Genomic DNA, 23,593 nt, shown 5'->3' with positions numbered 1-23,593 from the left:
ATGCATGTCTGAGATACAGAAGGCTACTGCCTAAAGCCCACCACCTGGACAGCTCTCCAGGATTGATGTTCTTCGAGGGCTGGTAGTTAATGATGGGTACGATCTTGTTTGGCAAGTCAACCTAAGGCAGGCACAGTCCATAATGCTGAACTCTCCTGAGGTGTGGTCAACAAGGTTAGGGCAATGCACCCTAGCTCCCACTGAGCATGTCCTATAAAATAATAAAAAGTAGCAGATATTTGGGAAGACTCATCCCTAACAGGCTTGAGGGCCAGCCGGCCCAAACCAGTAAAAAAGATACTTTCTGACAGCCAACCTGGGTCTGCCTAAGGGTCTTAGCAACATGATCTGGAGATGATCTGGACCAATAAGAGGCAGGCATGTCACACCAGCAGATGCATATTCATCAGACCTTCCCCCAGGATGGGGTGGAGGGTATATAATTCTTGCCTCTTCCTGAATAAACTGAGCTTGTTGTTTCGACATTCTCTTGGAATCTGTGTGGTTTGACTCTGCACCAACTTGGCCCCCTCCCCCAAAGGGAACAACAGCACAGGACCCTGCAACAGATGATCTTTAGGGAACCTGAGTGTATTTATAATATTCTCCAGAGAGGCAGTCTCAATAAATGCAATGTTCATAATTTAATCTGTTTCAAACTGTTACAAATTGTTCACTGATGCTCCATAGGGAAATATATTTAAGAAAAAAAAATCAGACATTTAGTACCCAAATTCTATTGTATTTATATTGATAGAAGGGTTCAAGAGGCTCCAACCTGTGGTTCAAGGGACACAGGTGCCTCTCAATTGCTACCAACCTCACCCAACAGAAAACCATGACCTAAAATATTATGATTTTGTTGTGTGTCTATGCGTGTGTGTGAGCATGCCCATGTGTGCACATATCCATATATATGAATGCACATGTGTGGTGTATAGACATGTGCATATGGAAGTGCTTGTCTGTGTATTCATAGAGACCAGAAGATAAAGCCATGGTTTTTCTGTATAGCTCACCACACTATTTTTTTGTGATAGGAATTTTCATGTAATTAAACTATACTGGACATGAACAAGGTCTAGAATTAGTCCTTTATGTGTTTCCCACTGTACAGGAGCTACTGGAACAGAAATGCCCATATGATGGGCATTAAAACTCAGGTTATATGATTGTGGAGAAAACTCTCTTATCCACTGAACAATCTTGTCAACTGTCCATTACAACTTTGTTTTATTTTTTATGTACTGGTTTTCAGAATTCTGTAGTGTGAAGTTTGTTGAAAACCATGTCTGTTGAAATGTCAGAAGGTTGGATGCAACCAATAGAAGTTAAATGTACTAAGTATATTATCAAGTCACTTGCACACTGATAAAAAAGCACTTGGGAAAACCAAAACATCCTTTATCATAACGTTATGATTGAATTCTATGCAGATTCATATTAGCTTGACATATTTCTTTCATATTAATTCATGTTGTGATTTATCAAGAATGTTAACTATTTCATAACATCTTCAGCAATTAATTTAACACATTGATATTTAAGTATTGCTGGTAAATCTGTAGAACACTGAATGATAGAATATCAGCAAATATTGGGATAACAGTAAAATTATCTAGATAAATAATCTATTTATATCAGGTATAAAAAATTTGAATTCTCTTCAAAATTTTCCCATAAACAAGTAATCATATGATTCACATTGTATTTTATTCATATTAAGATATTCTCTTTTTATTGTATTTTATGAAAAAAGACATTAATATGCATAGGATATTTAAAAACAATATATTTTAGGCTATTACTCAAAATAACAAAAGCATTTTAAAACTATAAAGTGGTTATATTTCAAAGAAATGCATAAAAATTGATGTATTCTTTTAGGAACTATGTAAGAAGCAAGAAAAACAAAACAAAAAAAATATTTGTTCCAGAGCCCAAACCACTATTTTATGAGTAACAGTTTTCTCGAGACAGCAATCACATCAGGCTGTCTGTCAGTTCATTACACATGGGAATCATAATTCAGTAAAACAACCAGAGTAACTTGTCAGTTCCTGGAGAATGAGTGGACTTTGGTTTCATGTTGGTAATGGTAGCTGACCCAAAAAACAAAAGTGTCACATGGGAAGAACATGTGCAGAAGTCTTTTGTCCATTCTGTGGCTGATGGCAATTTCAGAGTGGTGGCAATGATTCAGATATAAGAGGCAAGTATCAACTTTACAACAGTATAACCACTAAGTCAACAGACAGCTCATGCACTGAATTATCCCCAAAGACCACCTGAGAATGGACGGTAAGTCACAGGAGTGGTTGATGTGGTTAGAGTTGCAAAAATGTAGAGAAAATGTCTGACTGGTTTGCTCTATCTGGACTGGAGGGCCACCGAGCCAAGAGCCTGCTGCCAGCTGAGTGCACTTTTTGGGGTTTATGACCATAGGATAGTGTGGAGGGTTATAAATGGCCATGTAGCAGTCATACCTCATCATAGCCAGGAGGAAACATTCAGGGGCTCTCAGCATAAGGAAGAAACACATTTGTATGCAACAGTTCATCACAGAAATGCCTTTGTCTTGATTACCAATGTTGAACAGAATCTTTGGGAAAATTAGAGATACATAACAGATTTCCACAGAAGAAAAATTTGCCAGGAAAAAATAAATAGGTTTCTATAGTGCAGCATCAATTCTGGTTACCACAATCATGAAATTACTTGTAATCAAGTTAATCAAGTACATTATTTAGAATATACCAAATGGGTTGGGAAAATCCCAGGAGGAGAAAGTGTCACAGTGTAGGCTGAAGGGTATATTGTCCTATGCCATGATTTTAAAATATTTTATCTGTAATTATGATTAAAGCAAAAGTGTCATGTATTTCCTTGTCATTAAATTGTTTTCATCATATATAAATGATAGTAACACACTTTCCAATTTTCTAGCACCCATGAATAAAAATTTTATGACTTCATATATGTTCCAAAATTTATGAGTAAAGATTTTGTTGCTAAAAGAATAAAATTGTTATATTATTTTCTTAATACACTGAGTGTTATATATTTTGTGGATTTTCATGATAGCCCATGGAATTAATTTTCTTCTTTTAAGACAAATAGGAAATCTCTGCTTATATTTATTTTAAATATTAATCTCTTCTTCAGACTACATATGCCTATTTATGTTGCTGCTGTTATGGTCATTAATTCAAATTCAAATTAATAAATGACTAAATATTCTTAAAAAATTTAAAGTAATTTTTAGATAGAATACGTTAATATATAGAAGTTCTTTCTACTTTTGATTCAATAATTCTGTTTATAGGTCATTTTGCTATGAAATTAGTGAATAGCAGGCTACCAGATTAGATGGATTGCTACTCCTTATTTTTCTGAGATTTCAGTTCAGTGTATTGTTTTTGAATTACAGTTCCCAATTTAAATCACAATTTGTCTTTTCCTATGACATTTAAATAGAAACCTATGATAGGGTAAACATTTTCAGATCATCTTTTTATTGAGGGAAGTCAGGAGTTTGAAGTAGTTTCATCAGCATCTATGGTCAAGATGTAGGTCTAAGTAGAGCCTACATCTTTTATACTGTGTAAACTTCTACTGCAGGAGAACATCATTACAACAGCTAATCCTGAACATTTCCTAGTTATTCTGGTCCTCCCAATGACTCTGATCTTGCTGTGCCCTCTGTTATACTCAGTTAACTTTATTGCATACATTTGTGAGGGAACAGACATGTCACATTGATATGCTCCTTTCATTTCCATTATTCTACATTATCTCTAGTTAGTAACTATTAAATTATGTTTTATTTTTACAAAATTTCACTATGAATTGTTTGAAAATATACAATCCTTGAAATTATTTTTTAAAAAGCTATCAATGCAGTCACTACTCTCTCTTGCAATTAATATATACTGTACTCAATAGTTCCCTTATCTTCCTGTTCCGGTATCTTTCTACACTCTATTCCTATTAATCTGTATAACTCCATTTAATAGCAGATGTATTTTTCTACATAATGTGTGTGTGTGTGTTAGTAGTAATGGGGTGGGAGAGTAAGAAGTGTAATTTTCCTACATTTATTCTGATGTTGACTAATGTATTTAACATGGAAGAGTACACAGGGCTTAATTCTCTGACCAAATTTATAAAAAGATAAGATAAAGCATGGAAAGGCATGCATGGTTACATGAATTCAGAATGGTTTTACTCGTGGAAAAAATTACTAAAGATACATGTAAACATGTGAATAATTGTATAATATTTTCATATTCAATAACAGTATTTAATCCTTATCTACTAGGAACACATTTAACTATAGTAGGTGGGAGATATGTTTTAATGATGCTCTTTATTGATCTTCTAATGTTTTTATGAGCTATGATCTTCAACTTCTTCATATAAAGCAGATAAATATGTGACTATCTATAATGAAATCTTGATAAAAGATAAATAATATCTTTAAGTGTATATAATATGTTAACATGTTGATACAAGTTAGCATATAATAATATGGTGTCCATATTGATATTATTTTTCTTTTACATATTGGGTTTATGTACTAAAACACATTTCACATTTTGTTCATTGTCTACCTATATCATAAAATGTCAGAAGATTAAAAAAGTTTAAAGCTATTTGAAATTAAAAATTAGATGCAAGATTGTTTTCAATTATTTTGCTCAATTACTTCTCATATTGATATGTAAAAAGGAGAGACTACTTATATACATATGAGTCAATTGTTGTTTGACCTTATGATTATAGAGTTAATTTAAATATAAATTTTACCTTTATTGATTAGTAAAAGAAAATAAGTGAATTTTTAAAGCCGAAATACTTCCTTTACCTGCAGCAGACAAAACACTTTCAAGCATTTATTGTACTGTCAAACACACAGAGCTGTTTAAGTAGGAAATGTTCTCTGCTCTGGAGATAAGTTCCTTCCCCATGCTAAGTTCTAATTGAAGAAAATTCTTCCTTCTACTCAAGAAATTAAAGATAAGAATATATAAATGAAATGAGAAAAATAAAATGGGACATATGTAACCTACTACTTTTGCAATTCTACTTTTCAATTTTGTGATTAAGACAAATGAACATTAAAAGTATCAGAAATTGGCAACAATATTTGTGTGTGTGTGTGTATTTATGCTTGTTTGTGTTTTACACTTGTTCCTATATAGCCCCATGTATCAGTGAAATGAAGGAAGAGTAGCAAGATAATTGATGCTCTCCTAGACACAATGCATATGGATAATTTTATCTTCATTCATACTTCCAATTTTACATGTAAAATTCACTACCGATATGGCTGCTTTTATGAAAATTATATGCTTTTATATAAAGATTTGTCTTATTCACTGATTCAATGTATTCTATATCTCTACAGGAAAAATATTTTTAAGTAAACAACTTCTCAATATTCATTGTAAAAGTACTTGCCAATATTCTCAGTATTCATTTTCTTAGTTCTTATCTCATGCTTAAATTTTAATTTATTTAATTAATTTTATTTTATTTAATTGAATCATTTAACAAATAGGGAAATTCGCTTATAAACAAACATGCACTGTACTTAATACACACAGTCATCACTAATGAAACTACAAACACCCAATGAGAACTTTAAGTTATTATGCATGCAGCTAAGTAGAATAAACTTCCTTATATGTGAGAGGTTCTCAGCAAGAATCTCATTATTACAAAAACAAACAAACGGGCTCTCAAGTTGAAAATGAGTTCTTTTGAGAATTGTTTTTAAGCAAAATTAGGTAGATGGGTAAGTGCATGTTTTTGTGAATATCTTTCATCCAATATACATTGTCTACTTTCTGCATTTGCTTTTGGTCGGCATGATAAAGACCGTGATCCAAAGTAACTTGTGGGGAAAAAAAGATTATATTTGGTAGACTGTTCATCTAATAGTCCATTAAGGAAGAAAGTTAGAGTAGGGACTGATGCTGGAACTCAGAGCCAGGAAGTACTGGATGGATTTACTTCCTATGATTTGTTCATCTGCTTATAAAAGGCCTATGCCCATCCGGTTAACAGCAGTCTGGGACATCCTAAATCAATAAGAAATTTTTAAAAAATGTCCCACAGACATATCCAGGATAACCCTGATGGAGGCAATTCCTCAATCAAATTCCCACTTGTGACATGACTAAAACTGGTTTGTGGCAAGTTGACAAACACTGAGCAACACAGCTACATTCTTAAAGAAAAAGCCCATCCTAACTTAACACTATTTTGCAAAAGAGAATTTTGTCATTTGTGACATTATAACAGAATCTCTGCTAAAAGATTCAAATCATGCCAGGTGTTCATTCTGCCTGATGGTCAGGGTTTGAGATTATAACTCTCAAGTTTTCCAGTAGCCATTGCATTGCTTAATAGACTCTAAATCAATGGACTAGTAATCCCAATTAAATGTCTTCTTTTATGAAACCATCTACTTTTGAAAGTGAATATTATACAAAAGTGTTCATGTAAAGATGAAATTGCTGGCTATTTCATAGAACATACAGAACTGTCCTTCAACACAAACAAATACAATTTTATTTGTAAATAATTACCGTTGCGAAAACAAATGTTTCATACTTAAATGAGAATAGTTCTGGAAATGTTACACACACATACACACAAAACAAATATAAAGCCATATCTTCTATTTTGTCATACTTAATTCCAGTTAATTCTTTATAACTCCCTCAGTGTCATTGTGATTATGATAGCCTTACTTGGGGATACCTGTCAGAGTCACAATAGTATGACCACATCTACAAAATGCAGCAGGTTTTGGCCAACCTATAGCTGATGGCAATTTTGTTTGTAGACATGATTTTATTCTAGTAGAAATGATTAACAGAAATGGAGAAAAGACATGTAACAAAGCACCAAGGAAGACCACCATCTCATTCATAAAGATAGTCACACATACTAAGTGAATCTGCAAAGGGAATGATGTCACAGAAGTGACTGATTCTATAGAAACCATAAGATGACAAAGAGAATATCTTCAAATATTCCCTATGTAAATAAGAATTCAACTGACCTGACGACAGCCCACCAATACCTGAATGCATAGACTAGACATTAGCAAAGAGGGCTACAGAAGGCCATGGAGCAGGAGCTAGGAAGGAGGACTCTATGACACCAAGATGAAGAGTGTCCTAGTATTACTGGTCGTTAAACAAAGTACTTTAGACATTAGTGCACACGCACATGACATGATTTTCTTAGTAACAGTTTTCGCAGTGCAGCAATCACATCCTTGTTCCTAAGGCTGTATATCAGGGGGTTGAACATGGGGGTCACAATGGTATAGAACAGAGAGAACAGTTTGTCGGTTCCTGGAGAATGTGTGGACTTTGGCCTCAAGTAGGTAACAGTAGCTGATCCAAAAAACAAAAACACCACAAGCAAATGGGAAGAACATGTGGAGAAGGCTTTTGCCCGTCCTGTGGCTGTTGGCAACTTCAGAATGGTGGCAATTATTCTGGTATAAGATGCAAGGATCAACATAAAAGGGACTGTAGCAATGAGGATAGTCACTAAATAGACAGACAGCTCATTAACAAAAGTGTCTCCACAGGCCAGCTTGAGAATGGGAGGTAAATCACAGAAGAAGTGGTTGATTTGGTTAGAACTGCAAAAGTGCAGAGAGAATATCTGACACGTTTGCCCAAGCTGGAATGGCATTCCACCAAGCCAGGAGCCTGCCGCCAGCTGAGTGCACTTTATTGGGTTCATGACCAAGGGATAGTGCAGAGGGTTGCAGATAGCCACATAGCGGTCATAGGACATCACAGCCAGAAGGAAGCATTCAGTGGCTCCCAGCATAAGGAAGAAGCAGTTTTGTGTGGCACAGGCAACCTTGGATATACTTCTATTCTGAGTACCAATATTGAACAGAATTCTAGGAAGAGTGACTGATACATAACAGATTTCCAGAGAAGAAAAGTTTGCCAGGAAAAAATACATGGGCTTTTGTAGTGCTGGATCAAGCCTGGTTATCACAATTATGAAGCTATTTCCAATCAAAATAATGAGGTACATTATGGAGAACATTCCAAACAGAAACCCCTGGAGGTTGGGCAGGTCTGAGAATCCCAGAAGGATGAATTGTGTGACTGTGGAGACATTGTCCTCTGACCTGATCTTTGTGTATTCCATGCTAGGAGATGATTCAGTCCAAAGTGAAAGTTGTGTTACTGCATTTGGTTTTCTTATAAAACATATAAGCTACAGATACCACACTCCAAATTTTCTAATTTTCTAAAAGAATAAAAAGATACACACATACATGTTATATGTTCTCTTAAATGTTGAGATAGTGTAACTTTTGCCAGTCAGGATATGCAGTGAATATTTTCATTATTTTGGTTTCTCTATACAGTTAGCATTCTTGGTTGTTTTAGATTTATTATAAAGGCCACTTTTAGTTTTCTTCTCAAAAAACTAAATTCAATATTTGAGTTAATATTCATCTTAATAATGATTCATTACTATAATTGACTTTTACTCTCTGCCAAAATATTTTGTCATTATCATAATTGGCTTGAGATTAATTTCACAAAATGTAAATAATACATGAGTATTATTCAATACATTAATAATACTCAAAAGTATGTAAAAAGTTTCAGGGAATCATATATATTAATATTTCAATCTTATTCTTCTTTGAGGTTTGATGGTTTTATACATAGGTTACTGTAGTACAACTGCCCACCATATGTTGTATGGAATTTAAAACATTTAGATGTGTTTTTTTTTTTTTAATCATTATACAGACACAAAACCAGTGTTATAATTTTTATACAGATTTTAAAGTTTCTCTCCTTAAATTGGAGCTTAGGACAAAACAAAGAATGTTAATATATTTCTATCTCAGGGTGCTGAATGATCAGAAGCTGTCTTACCTTTTCCCATCTGTTAATGTGGTGAGGGAACTGTACCTAAGAGGTACATCTCTACTTTGAATAAACATCTATTGTAGCAAAACTGTGTCCTCCAGAGCTCACTTTAGGCTACTCTAATCCCACCTTAGTCACTCTGATTTGTGCTTATACAGATAACTCACTTGTACTATTCTTCCATTGCATGCATTTCTGGGAGATTTAGGCATGAGAATTCTGGATGTTCTCGTTAATTTTTGTATGCTTTATTTACCTCAGAACAATGTCTTCCCTTTAAAACACTTTTACCTCCAATTTCTTACTTTTCAAAACTTCATTATAAGATTTACCAACATTTAGAAAATTGTGAAACTATTTCATAAATAACAAAACTAAAGCATTCCTTTATCCAAAGTATCACATACTCAACTCATTCTACTCCTCATCTTCCATCTATATATCCTTCTACCTACTCATGTATCCATTTGTCTATTTTCAGTAGCAGGTACATTTTCTTTTACTGTATGTAGCCACTGGGCAGTATGTAGGAATAAAATAATGACTCACTCTGTCAGAAAAAAACATGACTGTATTACTCTCCTCATTGTATCAACAAATTTTCACATTCAGTGTTATTCACATTAGGATAAATAGGGAAGGTCACTGCATAGAGCAGTTTGGATCAATTGTGTTTTGACAGTGTTCTGTGTGGCTCATGAAATTCAAATTTTTACTTCAAATAAAGAAACAAATGGGAAGGATATAGGGATTGAGATTAACTTGGAATTCCTAAGGACTTTGTGACAACAGTAGGAATGTTAAGTAGACAATTATTAGTTTTTCATCTGTACTATTTCATATTTAATAATGATGCTATAGAAATGATAGAAATTAATCCCATTTTAAAAATGTTTCAAAATTTATTGACAAGAATTTAATATAAAAATGTGAACTTACTATAACTGAAACTCAAAATTTACAAATACTTTAAGTAAAAGGTGGCAGAGCTAAACAGTCATTTTAAGATCATAAAAGTGTTCCACAAACTTTGTCTCCTTCATTACACTACATAATGCATTTAAACATGTTTCCCCATTTATTTAACCCAGAGGAGTACTATATAATCAGGCACTGACAAAACTCTACAGCCAGATCATTTCTTTGAAGACTAGGATGTATCATGTTGTTGAATATTGGCCTGATAACCTGTTATTGTCAAAATATAAGTAATAAATAAGCATAAAACATGCTTTATGCTTTGGTTTTACTGTGTTTGATTATAGAAAAGGATGTGGGCTCTCTCTATATTGTAATCTCTGTTGCGTGACATTTCAGGCCATTTCAATGAAAATGTATGTTTCTAAAAGACATGTTTTCAAACATATTAGATAAAAAACATTAGCTGATATTTTGCTTTCTATATTTCTACAAAAATATTTTTTCATTTTAATGGGGAATACCAATATTTCATTTTGAAGAGGAAGCATCACTATATGTTGCATTCATATATGAAATTTCTCAAATAACTAATAAATGGTATAAGTAAATAACTTTTGAAATAGAAAAAGCAATATTTTTTTCACACTTATTGAATTTTTCCATTTTAAACTACAGGTTAAGCAAATGAGATTGTAAACTGACACATTTACCTAGAACATACTTACATTTTCCATTGTTATTATTTTGATGTTTGCCAGCTGAATCTCTGGACTTATCCATGCTAGGCAAGCGATCTACCACTGTGCTACATCCTTAGCTCCTGCATCTATAAGCACCTCCACCCATAAAGCTTCCCCAAAGCATGCAGCAGTTGTCCTATTTTTCTCTTTGAAAGCTTTTTAACAATCAATTTTTGCAAGAAATAAAGCTGAAAGATGGATATATAGGAATTATATAAGTATAATATTCATTATATGAAATAATAAAAAATAAATTTGAATAATTCTTAGGGTTTACAGGAAAATATTTCATTTTTTCTTTGACTAAAGATATTTAAGCTTATTTTTGGTTGTGAGCCTAGCCTTTAATGGCTGAGCCATCTCTCATATTTAAATGACATGCCCTGTTAAACATTGAAATTCTTGGGTGTCAATATTGTAATTATCAAATAATGTAATATTCTAATATGCATAATGTCTATGGGAGCTTACTGAGCTAGTATATAAAATAAAATCAAAAGTGGGGAATAAAATCATATACAAATAAATAAATTTAGAAATGTCTTTATTACAAAAATATCTAAGCCAAAATGGAAGACATATTAATATGTCTCTAATAATTTTAGATTCTTTTGTCACAGACATTAATTTAAAAAAAATGAGCTCTTTTGATAACCATAGGTCACAGGCACATTTCAAAGATTTTCATTTAATATTTTTATCATTTATTTATGTACTTAGGTTTTTATGAGATCTGAACTCTAGAACTTACACATATAAAATAGCTAAATACATGTGTAACAGAAAATCATTTCTCAAAAATGTCATTAAAAATGAAAAATCAAAGCCGGGCGGTGGTGGCGCACGCCTTTAATCCCAGCACTCGGGAGGCAGAGCCAGGTGGATCTCCGTGAGTTCGAGGCCAGCCTGGGCTACCAAGTGAGTTAGCTAGAGAAACCCTGTCTCGAAAAACCAAAAAAAAAAAAAAAAAAAAAATGAAAAATCAATTATTAGTGATTCATCATACCACAAAAGATGATAATATCGATTTTGACAATAATCTCTCCTGCATTAACTTTCATATTTAAAAGGATTTTATAATTTGCCCTTTACTAACTACTAATATCCTACAGCTAACCTTAAAAAGCACAGGGAATTATCAATTTGATATGTATCCAAAGTAGAAGTATATGGAATATGATCCTTACCTTTATAAATTGACATAAGACAAATAATGATACATAAGTTTGTTTTTAACCTTAAGTATTAATTTATTTAAAAAGAGGTTAATCACTTTCTAACACATATTACCCACTGTGCTGTTTAATTAGGATACTGTCTGCTTTGGGAATAAGTTCCTTCTCCAAATCACTTTCTAAATGAAGGGAATATTTCCCCATGAATCCAAAAACTCAAGAAAGAAAAGCAAAACAAAGTGTTAAAGAAGACACAGTTGAGTAAAGTACTCATTTTAGAATCTAAATATATATATTTTTTTTTTTTGAATGCCGAATGCCGTTTATTGAAGGAGGGAGGAGTTCTTAAATACAGGCTTACAGCACAATGGAAGAACCCTGGAGGGCAGAAGTTCACTACTGATGTTTTACAATCTTGCCTCTAAGCTGTTAAGGCTCATTATGCAGGATACACAGACAAGGAACTTCCCTTAAGCATTCAGGAGGGTGGAACCCAGCAGGGAATTAGCATAGGGAGGACATCAAGGTCAAGGTCAGCAAGCAAGGCAATATTATATTTTTATGTTTTCTGATTGTGAAGCCGAGGAATAGAGGTGTATGCCTGCAAGCCCAGCACTTGGGAAGCTGTCCATTTGAAACCACGTAGGGTTCCATGATAAGACTTTGTTTCTAAGTAAATGAATATAGGAATAAATCAATAAACCTTCATTATGTCCCTTGAAGAATCTCATATTTACTAATAGTTTGAGTAAAATTTTTCTTTCATTGTAACCATTTAAATGTTTATGGAATACAAAAAAATATTATTAGTTTACATTCAAAACATTACATAATGATTACAAGTGTATTTGCTTTTTTGAAAATATTCCTTTTTATTTATGTGTATAAGATCAGGAATTTGGCATCATGGAGGACAAACATAAAAAGAGACATGCAGTTGTAACTTTCCCAATATTATGTAAAGAGATCAAGGCATAAAGCAATGTGGAAAATCTTTAGAGCCTTTAAGCTAACCTCAATAAAAGCAGTAGGGATTTGATGAATTTAGTATTATTGTTTAGGAGTTACATGCAATAGATAAAATAGAGCTTCATATGCCAGAAAGTTCTTTGCAATGATCAAAGTAATATATAATGTTTAGGGAACTCGCATGTCAAAGAACAGATTAATCACAACTAGTAAATATTAGATATTGAATAAATATGCAGTTCTCTTAGCCATGCTATTTAGGGAGTGATAAAGACGATTTCTCATAATTTTGTATTAATAAAAAACTATCTAGATGACATTGATTCATAAAACCCATAAACTGTTATCATTTTTAACAGTAATAAATAATTTATAAAATCTTATTAACTATTAGGGTTAACACATTTGTAACAACTCAGAATGAGATAATTCAAGTATTTTAAATAGCAACATTACAGCACCACTCTCTGCCTGATGAGGATCACTCATGCATTTCAAGTGTTTCAGAAACAGAGATAAATGTCAAATCCTTCTCTTGATGTCACACCCTGTTGTGGTCAGTCAGCTCTCTATTGATAACTCACTGCATTGTACTTTTTCCATCACAGAGGGATTTGAAGGTTATTCTTGTGAAAACCAGACCTTGCTTCTGCCAATTTTTGTTTGTTTGTTTTTGGTTTATTTGTTTGTTTAACTAGTGCATTGAGAATAAAGGGATATCTCGTGTTCATTTTATTCCATCTCCCTGACATAGTTGGAGCTGTTGGATACTTTAGGGAGTTCATTCATTATTTTATTTTTCTTAGTTTTATTTATCTCCTGCTGTTAATTATTCTACAACATTTTAGTCATGTCTGGTGACTGCTTTGTTTGAGTTTATGCTGATTTATTCTTTATTCATTTTTACATCACCTGGGGTAGACTTTGAAATGTTTATCTTTTGGGTGCTTCACAAACATTTCCGCTTTCTTTAGACAAAAAGCAATAAAACATTGTGTTTTTCAGTCTAACTTAGGAATCTACAAATAGATGTGTTTGCGACTGGCTGATTTTTCTGACTGACAAAACCTTTTGAGATCACATATAATTTCACGATGAGTTGGAGGTCTAAATCTCACTGATAGGTCTCATGTATGTGGATTTATTTGATCCATATGTAAAGCATTTTTTAGGTAAGAGCAAAATACTAATATTAAGTCAGGCTGAGTTATATAAATACAAAGGTATAAATATCACAAGAAAGTCTCCTAATATTATCAGAGAAGCTATACACATGAGGTGTTAGAAAAATGCTTGCCTAAATAAGAACATCACCAATAGACAATGTAACATAGAATGGGAGACTCTCATGGGGCCTCAAACATAGACAAAGAAATAAAAGCAACTATGGAAATCTAAGAGCATGAGAAACAGTCTTCTCCAATGAAGAACAAACAAAAAGCACAGGGCTATATTGATCTGTTTGGGAGGCATGTAGGAAGTGGTACCAGGTCCTGTGCTCATTGCATGAGTTGGCTGTTTGAAACCTGGGTCTTATGCAGGGACGCTTGGCTCAGTCTAGGAGGATGGGACTGGACCTGCCTGGACTGAGTCTACCAGGTCCATCTCAGTCCTCTGGGGAGGCTTTGCCCTGGAGGAGGTGGGAATAGGGGGTGGGCTGGGGGAAGGGGGGGGGGGCAGGAGGGGGGAGAACAAGGGAATCCGTGGCTGATATGTACAACTGAATGGTATTTAAAATAAAATAAACGGGAAAAAATGATGCTAGAACTAATAATATAGTTTTAATTAATATATGATGTAATGTTTTTAATCCCTGATGCAGAATGAATTAAAAGCAATCATGTATATGTACATCTAAAAATCTGAAAATAAAGGTGAAAAATCACTGTTTATTTTTCAACTTTTCCAAAGCCTCTTTCACATCCTTGTTTCTTGGGCTGTAAATCAGAGGGTTCAGCATGGGAATTACAAGGGTGTAAAACAGTGAGATCATTTTGTCTTGATCTAGAGAATAAGAACTCGGCCAGAAATACATAAAGAACAGAGTTTCCTGCAGAATTGCAGCTGCAGTCAGGTGAGAGGCACAGGTGGAGAAAGCTTTGACTCTTTCCTTAGCAGAGCACATCTTCAAGACCAATAAAAGGATGTAACAGGAGACAAGGAGTTCTGAAATGGTACTTAGCACAATAAGCCCCAAACTGTGAATATTGCTACCTCATTGGCCTCTGATTCTGAACAAGATATTGATAGAGGAAGAGAGACATCACAGAAAAAAATAGTTGATCTCATTGGACCTACAGAAACACAAGTGAAAGAAAGACAAGGGGTTTATGTATCAAAGTGTCTGCTCTTCCCACCAGGTAAATCCCAGCCATTAAAATAGACATGATTTCTGTGTAGAACACAGAGTTGCTGATGGTCTGATACCTATCATAGTTCATCATTGCCAGCAGTAGACACTCAGAATTACAAAGGGTGAAGAACAAAAGGGCACAACCAACCATGGGAATTTATTTCTCTTCAGCTAAAAGATCCAGCAGCATCTTTGGTCTAATTATTGTGGAATAGTGTAAGTCACAAAAAGAAAGGTTGCTGAAGAAAATGTACATGGCTATATTGAGCTGAGAGTCCACTCTAATAAATATAATCATCCCATGATTGGCCCAAATATGAAAGAGACAAGTAGAAATGTGGTAAAGAGGGCCACTTTCATGTCAGGGTCATTGGACCCAAGAAAATGAATTCATTCATAGAGAAGCAATTTCCCTTGTCATTTTTCTTCAATAAACTTTAAAACTTTAGGATATATGTTCATAATACAATCATTATGCAGAACATTATTTTACACATAATTTATTTCTGTCTTCATTAATACATGTAATTATGCTTCAACCTTCAAAGAGGATTTAATTTTAATAATGTATCTGACATAGCATTTAATAAACTCTAAAGTCTAGAAGGTGTTCTTGACAAATATCACCTTCTACACATTAATTTTCCTGAATTTGCCTTCCATAACAGGAATTGTGTATTTAGCATATTGTCATCTGATAATCTTAAAAATAATACACAATTATTTTATGTTTGAATTTAAAAATAATTATTATATATACTAAGTTAGTGAGACTAAATGGCAAGATATTGAAGTTTCAAATTCCCTGGACTTAATATTCAAATACACATAAAATAATTCCCAATATATCAAGATTCAATGAAAAATAGTGAATTTTAATGTGATTTTTACATTCCTAATCAATAATACCATTAACATCTTTTACTATTTTTGAGCGAAATGTTCATTTCTTAGTACATAGTAAATAACAAATATTTCCTGATTACTTTTTTTCCAAACACAGTTTGTGACAGTTTGGCCAACCCTACCTATTGAACATATATATTTCTGGGAACATTTGTAACCAAAGGATAAATTTTCTAATCATTCAAAGGTAAAGACTAAAATAGTGTAAGCAACATGAAGTCATACATTTATGTGTACAGCTGCAGATATTGCATATTTAATATAAAAATATGAAAACAACATGAGGATAAAGATGATCAAGTTATATGGCCTGATGTGTATGTGTAGTTATGTAAATTCTATAATTTTCTAAGTGTGCCTGACTTAGTTAACATATGAATATTAGAATGCAGGAATGTATATTTATAGGTGAATTTGCCTATTTATATGTAGCTCAATGAGATTTTAAATTTACAAATTATTATTTTAATATAATATTTCCATGATCTTTAATTCAATATAATTTTATTAAAAGGTAATCAAAATAAAGATAAGCAATATGCAGTAGTTGAATTCACATATGCATGTATGTACAGATGGAAATGAATAAAGACTAATTTCAAACAATCTACAAAAGGAAAATAATTAAAATATGGTTTGATAGATACTAATCATTGCAATCAGAATCTTCCTGTTTTGACTGTAAAATACTATTTTTATTAGATTTTAAACATACTTGCCCAAAAAGGCTGTATAGTTGATTAATTAAAAAAATACTTAGATTTTTCTGAAAAGGTAATTTTAACCATTTATTTTTGGATTTGCAATCTTAGGAATGACCTCAGGTGAGTTGATTTTTATCATCAGATCATGGGAGGGCAGCATTTTATTATACCATGTACCACTTGAGACTTGTGTCCCTGCAGCCTCTTCCCCTGACGCTATGAAAGCATGTGATTATTTTACTCATGGTATTTTACTCCCCTTTGAGTACCTGAAGGTCCTTGTCAAAGATGGAACTGCTACTGTCAGCCACTTGATTTGTTAGGATAAATATTTCAATTTAATTTTATGTTGTAAAATATATAAAACTTGTATACACGTATTTTGTGCTGTAAGCTGTAATCTGTATTGTTTATTTAACTGAACCAAATTCTAATGAAAGTGAAATCCCTGCACCTGTGCAGTCATTTCTAGAACATTATGTTCAGTTCATCTTTTGCTTTAGAAACACTTAAATATAGTCTGTAACTATATTTTGAATATGTCACCAGTATACAGTTCATATACTCTGTAATTGACCCTTGATGGTGAACTATTGCTTGATTTTTTTTCTATATTCACACACTGTGTGTTGTTTATGGTACCTGTTCCTAGAATTTTTTTTATCATATTCCCAATCATAGTCTCTCTCCCATATTCTCTTTTACTAGTCCCTGGAAAACTTCATAAATGATTATTTTGCCACTACAAATGGTGAAGTGTCAGACTAAGAAGTCTGACAAAGATAGAAAGTGTCATGTAGCAATTCAAATATATGGCATGTTAAAAGTAATGTATAGTTAGGTGCTGTAGATATGATGGCTCAGTGATTAGGAGCACTTGTAACTCTTGTGGTAGACTGGGTTAGTATTTTAACACAAGTCTGAAAGCTCAATACCATTTGAAAGTGTAATTCCTGGCAATCTGATACTTTCTTGTGGTCTCCATGTGTGCTTGGCATACATGTGGTATACATACACAAAGATAGGCAAAACACTCATACATATTAAATAAAAAAATTTTAAACAGTAATGTAAATTTGAATGAGTTACCTTGAAAGAAATTTTATCTAATTGCATATAGTATTATTGTGAATTTAGATGAAATTGAAGTCACACATATATGTGTGCGTGTATTAATGCATATTTATATAAATAAGTGTAAATTTTATAATAAAGAAATGCAAATTAAGTAGTTTTATAATGGCTAAGTTATCTGTTATCAATAGTTTATTCAAGTTTAACAAAATATGTAATGTAGATGATAGCTAATAATTTTAAAACAATATTCACCATGAAATTTTGACCAAGGTGCAATTTTCCTGAAATCAAATGTATTATATTCTTTTCTGATTTAAGAAAAAAACTATGAAAATGTCTTTAAGCTATTTATTTCTGTCTGCCTATTAACAAAGTGCATATATTTTAATATGCATTTCCCTAATTACTAAAGCCGATTGGGGTTTAAAAACAATTAATCAATTAACATTCAAGGTCTGTGCAGGATTGTGTAGGGATTGTGATGGGGATTGCGTTGAATCTGTAGATTGCTTTTGGTAAGATTTCCAATTTTATTGTTGGTCCTCAGATGTGAGATCTTTCTATATTCTGATATCTTCTTCAATTTCTTTCTTCAAAAACTTAAAGTTCTTGTCATACAGGCCTTTCACTTGCTTCCTTAGAGTTTCCCCGAGGTATTTTATATTATCTGTGGCTATTATAAAGGGTGATATTTCTCTGATTTCTTTCTCTGCCCATTTAGTATTTGTATATAGAAGCGCTACTGATTTTTTTTTGAGTTAATCTTGTATCCTGCCACATTACTGAAGGTTTTTATCAGCTGTAGGAGTTCCTTGGTAAAACATTTGGGGTCTCTTATGTATACTATATCATCTGCAAATAGTGAAAGTTTGCTTTCATCCTTTCCAATCTGTATCCTTTTGATCTCCTTTTGTTGTCTTATTGCCCTATCTAGAATTTCGAGTACTATATTAAATAGATATGGGGAGAGCGGACACCCTTGTCTTGTTCCTGATTTTAGTGGAATTGCTTTGACCTTCTCTAATTTTGTTTGATGTTGGCTGTCAGCTTGATGTATATTTCCTTTATTATGTTTAGGTATGTTCCTTGTATTCCAGATCTCTCTAAGACCTTTATCATGAAGGGGTGTTGGATTTTGTCAAAGGCTTTTTCAGCATCTAATGAGATGACCATATGGTTTTTTGTTTGTTTATATGATGGATTACATTGACAAATTTTCATATGTTCAGCCATTCCTGCATGTCTGGGATAAAGCCTACTTGATCATGGAGGATGATTTTTTTTAATGTGTTCTTGGATTTAGTTTGCCAGTATTTTATTGAGTATTTTTGCATGAGTGTTCATGAGGGAGATTGGTCTGTAATTCTCTTTCTTTATTGCATCTTCATGTGCTTTGGGTATCAGGTTAATTGTAGCTTCATAAAAAGTGTTTGATAATGTTCCTTCTGTTTCTACTGTGTGGAACCAGTTTAGGAATATTTGTATTAGCTCTTCTTTGAAATTCTGGTTGAATTCTGTACGGAAGCCATCTAGCCCTGGGCTTTTTAGATTAGAAGACTTTTAATGACTCCTTCTATTTCCAAAGGGGTTATAGGTCTATTTAAATTGCTTATCTGATCTTGATTTAATTTTGGTATGTGGTATCTATGCAGAAAATTGTCCATTTTCTTTTAGATTTTTCAATTTTCTGGAGTACAAGATTTGGACATATGACCTGAAGGTTTTTCTGGATTTCCTCATTGTTTGTTGTTATGCCACCCTTTTCTTTTCTGATTTTTTTTGATATTCTTTCTCTGCCTTTTGGTTAGTTTACATAAGTGTTTGTCTATTTGATTTTTCTCAAAGAATCAGCTCTTTGTTTCATTGATTCTCTGTAATCTTCTATTTGTTTCTATTTTTTAAATAAAAAAAAAATTCAGCCTTCAATTTGATCATTTCCTGTCACCTATTCCTCCTGGGTGAGTTTGCTTTTTCTTGTTCTAGAGCTTTCAGGTTTGATGTAAAGTCACTAGTGTGAGGTTTCTCCAACTTATTTATGTGGGCATTTAGTGCTATAAACTTTCCTTTTAGTACTGCTTTCATAGAGACCCATAAATTTAATTTATTTCTTTATTTCTTCCTTGACCCAGTGGTGATTCAGTTGAGCACCATTCAGTTTCCATGAGTTTGTAGGCTTCCTGTGATTCGTGTTGTTTTTGAATTCTGACTTTAAGCCATCATGATCTGATAAAATACAGTAGGTTATTCCAATTTTTTTGTATCTGTAGAGATTTGCATTGTAACCAAGGATTGTCAATTTTAGAGAAAGTTCCATGGGGTACAGAAAAGAAGGTATATTCTTTTGTGTTTTGGTAGAATGTTCTGCAGATGTCTATTAAGTCCATTTGAGTTATAACATCTGTCTGATGTAGCATGAATCTTAGAAGTTCTTATTAATAAAATCAAACCCGGTGCCAGTTATTGGAGTGAATGTTGGAAGATTAGAGAAGCAGAACAAGCCACAGCTACCTTACCTTGCCAGTTCCTCAGCTGATTCTGTTTCCTCAGACTGGATGCCTCTGAGTCCTCATCTAGAATGAGTATCAGCTGAACTGTGCTGCTCAAAATCTTAAAAGTTTAACCAGCTCTAGTTCCTGGTCCTCATATCTTATATATCTTTCTGCTTTCTGCCATCATTCCTGGGATTAAAGGCATGAGTCACCATGCCTGGCTGTTTCCAGTGTGGCTTTAAACTCACAGAGATACAGATGGATCTCTGCCTCTGGAATGCTAGGATTAAAGGCATGTGTGCCACCATTTTCTGGCCTCTGTATCTAGTGGCTTTTTGGTTCTCTGAACACAGTTAAGTTTATTGGGGTGCACAATATATCAACCACAGTCTGGCATTGGTGAGAGTGGGATATTGAAGTCTACTACTATTAATGTGTGGAGTTTGGTGTGTGATTTAAGCTTTAGTAATGCTTTTTTTTTTTTTACATATTTGGGTGCCCTTTTATTTGGGGCATAAAGGTTCAGAATTGAGACTTCATCTTGATAGGTATTTCCTGTGATGAATATATAATGTCCTTTTCTATCTCTTTTGATTAATTTATTTTGAAGTCTATTTTGTTATATATTAAGATAGCTACACCAGCTTGCTCCTTAAGTACATTTGCTTGGAAAGTCTTTTCCTAACTCTTTACTTTGAGGTAGTGTCTGTCTTTGAAGTTGACGTGTGTTTCTTATATGCAGCAGAAGGACTGATCCTCTTTTCATATCCATTTGTTAGCCTATGTCTTTTTATAGTTAAATTGATTCCACTGATATTAAAGGATATTAATGACTATTGATTGTTAATTTCTATTATGTTTTGGTGATAATGTGTGTGTCTGTTTCTCTTTTTTGGGAATTGTTGACAAGGGATTCCCTGTATTTTTGTGGGTTCATCTAAATTCCTTAGGTTGGATTTTTCCTTCTAATCCTTTCTGTGGGGCTGGATTTGTGGTATTGTTTAAATCTGGTTTTGTCCTTGAATACCTTGTGCACTCTGTCTATGATGATTGAAAGTTTTGCCAAGTATAGTGGTCTGGGCTGGCATGCAGGATCGCTTAGTGTCTGCATAGCATCTGTCCAGGACCTTCTTACTCTCAGAGGCTCCATTGAAAAGTCAGGTGTTATGCTGATGGGTCTGCATTTATATGCTGCTTAGCCTTTTTCCATGTGGCAAGGGGACTTTTTTGGGGGAAGGGGTCTGTTCTGTTTGGTGTTCTATAAGCTTCTTGTATTCTTATAGGCATTTCCCTCTTTAGGTTGGGAACATTTCCTTCTATGATTTTGTTGAATATATTTTCTGTGCCTTTGAGCTGGTATTCCTCTTCTTCTATCTCTATTATTCTTAGGTTTGGTCTTTTTATGGTGTCCCAGATTTCTTGGACATTTTGTGTTATGAGGTTCTTGGCTTTAATGTTTTCTTTGACTGATGAATTGTTTTCATCATCCTATCTTCAATGCCAGAGATTCTCTCTTCCATTTTTTTGCATTCTGTTGGTTATGTTTGCATCTGTAGTTCGTGTTCATTTACTCAAATTTTCCATTTCCATCATTCTCTTAGTTTTGGGTCTTCTTTATTGCCTCCATTTGAATGTTCAAGTCTTGAATTGTTTTTCTCACATGTCTAATTGCTTTTTCTTGTTTTTTTTTTACTTTCTTTAAGGGATTTATTTATTTCTTCCAATTTTTTGTTTGTCTTTTCCTCGATTTCCTTAAGGAAATTTTTTATTTCCTCTTTTTTTCCCTTTTATTTTATTTTACAATACAATTCAGTTCTACATATCAGCCACGGATTCCTTTGTTCTCCCCCCTCCTCGCCCCCCTCCCCTTCGCCCCATCCCACCTCCTCCAGGGCAAAGCCTCCACCGCCCCAGTACTAAGATCAAACTGGTAGACTCAGTCCAGGCAGGTCCAGTCCCATCCTCCCAGACTGAGCCAAGCGTCCCTGCATAAACCCAGGTTTCAAACAGCCAACTCATGCAATGAGCACAGGACCTGGTAACACTGCCTAGATGCCTCCCAAACAGATCAAGTCAATCAACTGTCTCACCTATTCAGAGGGCCTGATCCAGTTGGGGGCCACTCAGCCTTTGGTTCATAGTTCATGTGTTTCCATCCGTTTGGCTATTTGTCCCTGTGCTTTATCCAACCTTGGTTTCAACAATTTTCGCTCATATAAATTCCCCTCTTTCTCACTAATTAGACTCCCAGAGCTCCACCCAGGACCTAGCTGTGGATCTCTGCATCCAGATTCCTCAGTCCTTGGATGGGGTTTCTGGCACAACTATTATGGTGTTTGGCCATCCTATCACCAGAGTAGGTCAGTTCCGGCTGTCTCTTGACCATTGCCAGCAGTCTAATGTGGGGGTATTTTTGTGGATTTCTGTGGGCCTCTCTAGCATCAAATTTTAAGAAAATGCTGAGTTGTTGGCCAGCGGGCAGGGCTCCTGAGGAAAGGTTCCCCTTCTCCAAGACCCCTCCTAACGAACCCTGCAATCTACATACCCTGCCCCCACACTCATCTGTCTGAGACCCCTGCCACTCCCTGAGGCTTGGAGACTAAGCCCCAGCTCCCATCTGGCCCAGAGCTCCCATCCAGTCCAGAAGTGAATGACTCTGTTCATACTCAGGGAGGTCTGCCCCTAGGTCTCATCCCTGGGCCCCATGTGTTCTGGGAGAAGACCCGCCCAACTGGGCCCCAGTTCCCAGCAAGCTGGCAAGGCTCCTGCAGGAAGGTTCCCCTTCGCCAAGACCCCCCAGCAGACCCTGCAATTTATATGCCCTGCCCTCATACCCATCCGCCCAAGGCCCCCGACACTTCCTGAGGCTTGGAGACAAATCCTCAGCTCTCATCTGGCCCAAAGCTCCCATCTGGGGCAGAGAGCTCTCATCCAGCCCAGAGACAGAAAGAACTCTCATTGGACAAAGTGCTGTCATTGGACCAAGAGTAAACTCAGGAGACAGGTAATCTGCCATCCCTGATTAGACCAAGAATGGCTTTCTGTAAAAAAGAATACACCACCTCTCATTGGACCAAAAGAGGCTTCCTAAAATGCAGAATCTGTCAGCTCTGACTGGACCAAGAGCCCTGAGAAGACCAAGAATGAATCTGTGAATCACAGAATCAACTAGCTTGGGTTGACCCAAGAGCTGCTCGCTGAGACACAGAAGCTGCCTGCTCTAATCAAACCAAGAGCTAAGATTAGACCCAGAAGGGGCCCCTGAGACACAGACACAACAAGCACAGAGTGGACCAACAGCAACTTGCTCAGACACAGGCACC

General features: G+C 34.5%; 1 protein-coding gene and 2 pseudogenes across 1 annotated transcript; all 3 read right to left on the bottom strand.

The window, feature by feature from the left end:
• Positions 1–1,983: 1,983 nt before the first annotated feature.
• Positions 1,984–7,117, bottom strand: LOC114687340 (annotated as a pseudogene).
• Positions 7,118–7,230: 113 nt separating this feature from the next.
• On the bottom strand, positions 7,231–8,196 carry LOC114687338 (olfactory receptor 10AG1-like). Its single transcript, XM_028862003.1, has one exon. The coding sequence runs from the start codon at positions 8,194–8,196 to the stop codon at positions 7,231–7,233; it is 966 nt and encodes a 321-aa protein (XP_028717836.1).
• Positions 8,197–14,623: 6,427 nt separating this feature from the next.
• LOC114687335 lies at positions 14,624–23,229 on the bottom strand (annotated as a pseudogene).
• Between the last annotated feature and the right edge of the window lie 364 nt (positions 23,230–23,593).

Source organism: Peromyscus leucopus, chromosome 4, assembly GCF_004664715.2.
Source record: "Peromyscus leucopus breed LL Stock chromosome 4, UCI_PerLeu_2.1, whole genome shotgun sequence".
Classification (NCBI taxonomy): domain Eukaryota; kingdom Metazoa; phylum Chordata; class Mammalia; order Rodentia; family Cricetidae; genus Peromyscus; species Peromyscus leucopus.
This window is presented reverse-complemented; position numbering and strand designations above follow the sequence as displayed.

What these genes read in the sequence shown, in the direction of transcription:
- LOC114687338 (XM_028862003.1), bottom strand. Translation starts at nt 8,196, where the DNA reads ATGGAATACACAAAGATCAGGTCAGAGGACAATGTCTCCACAGTCACA.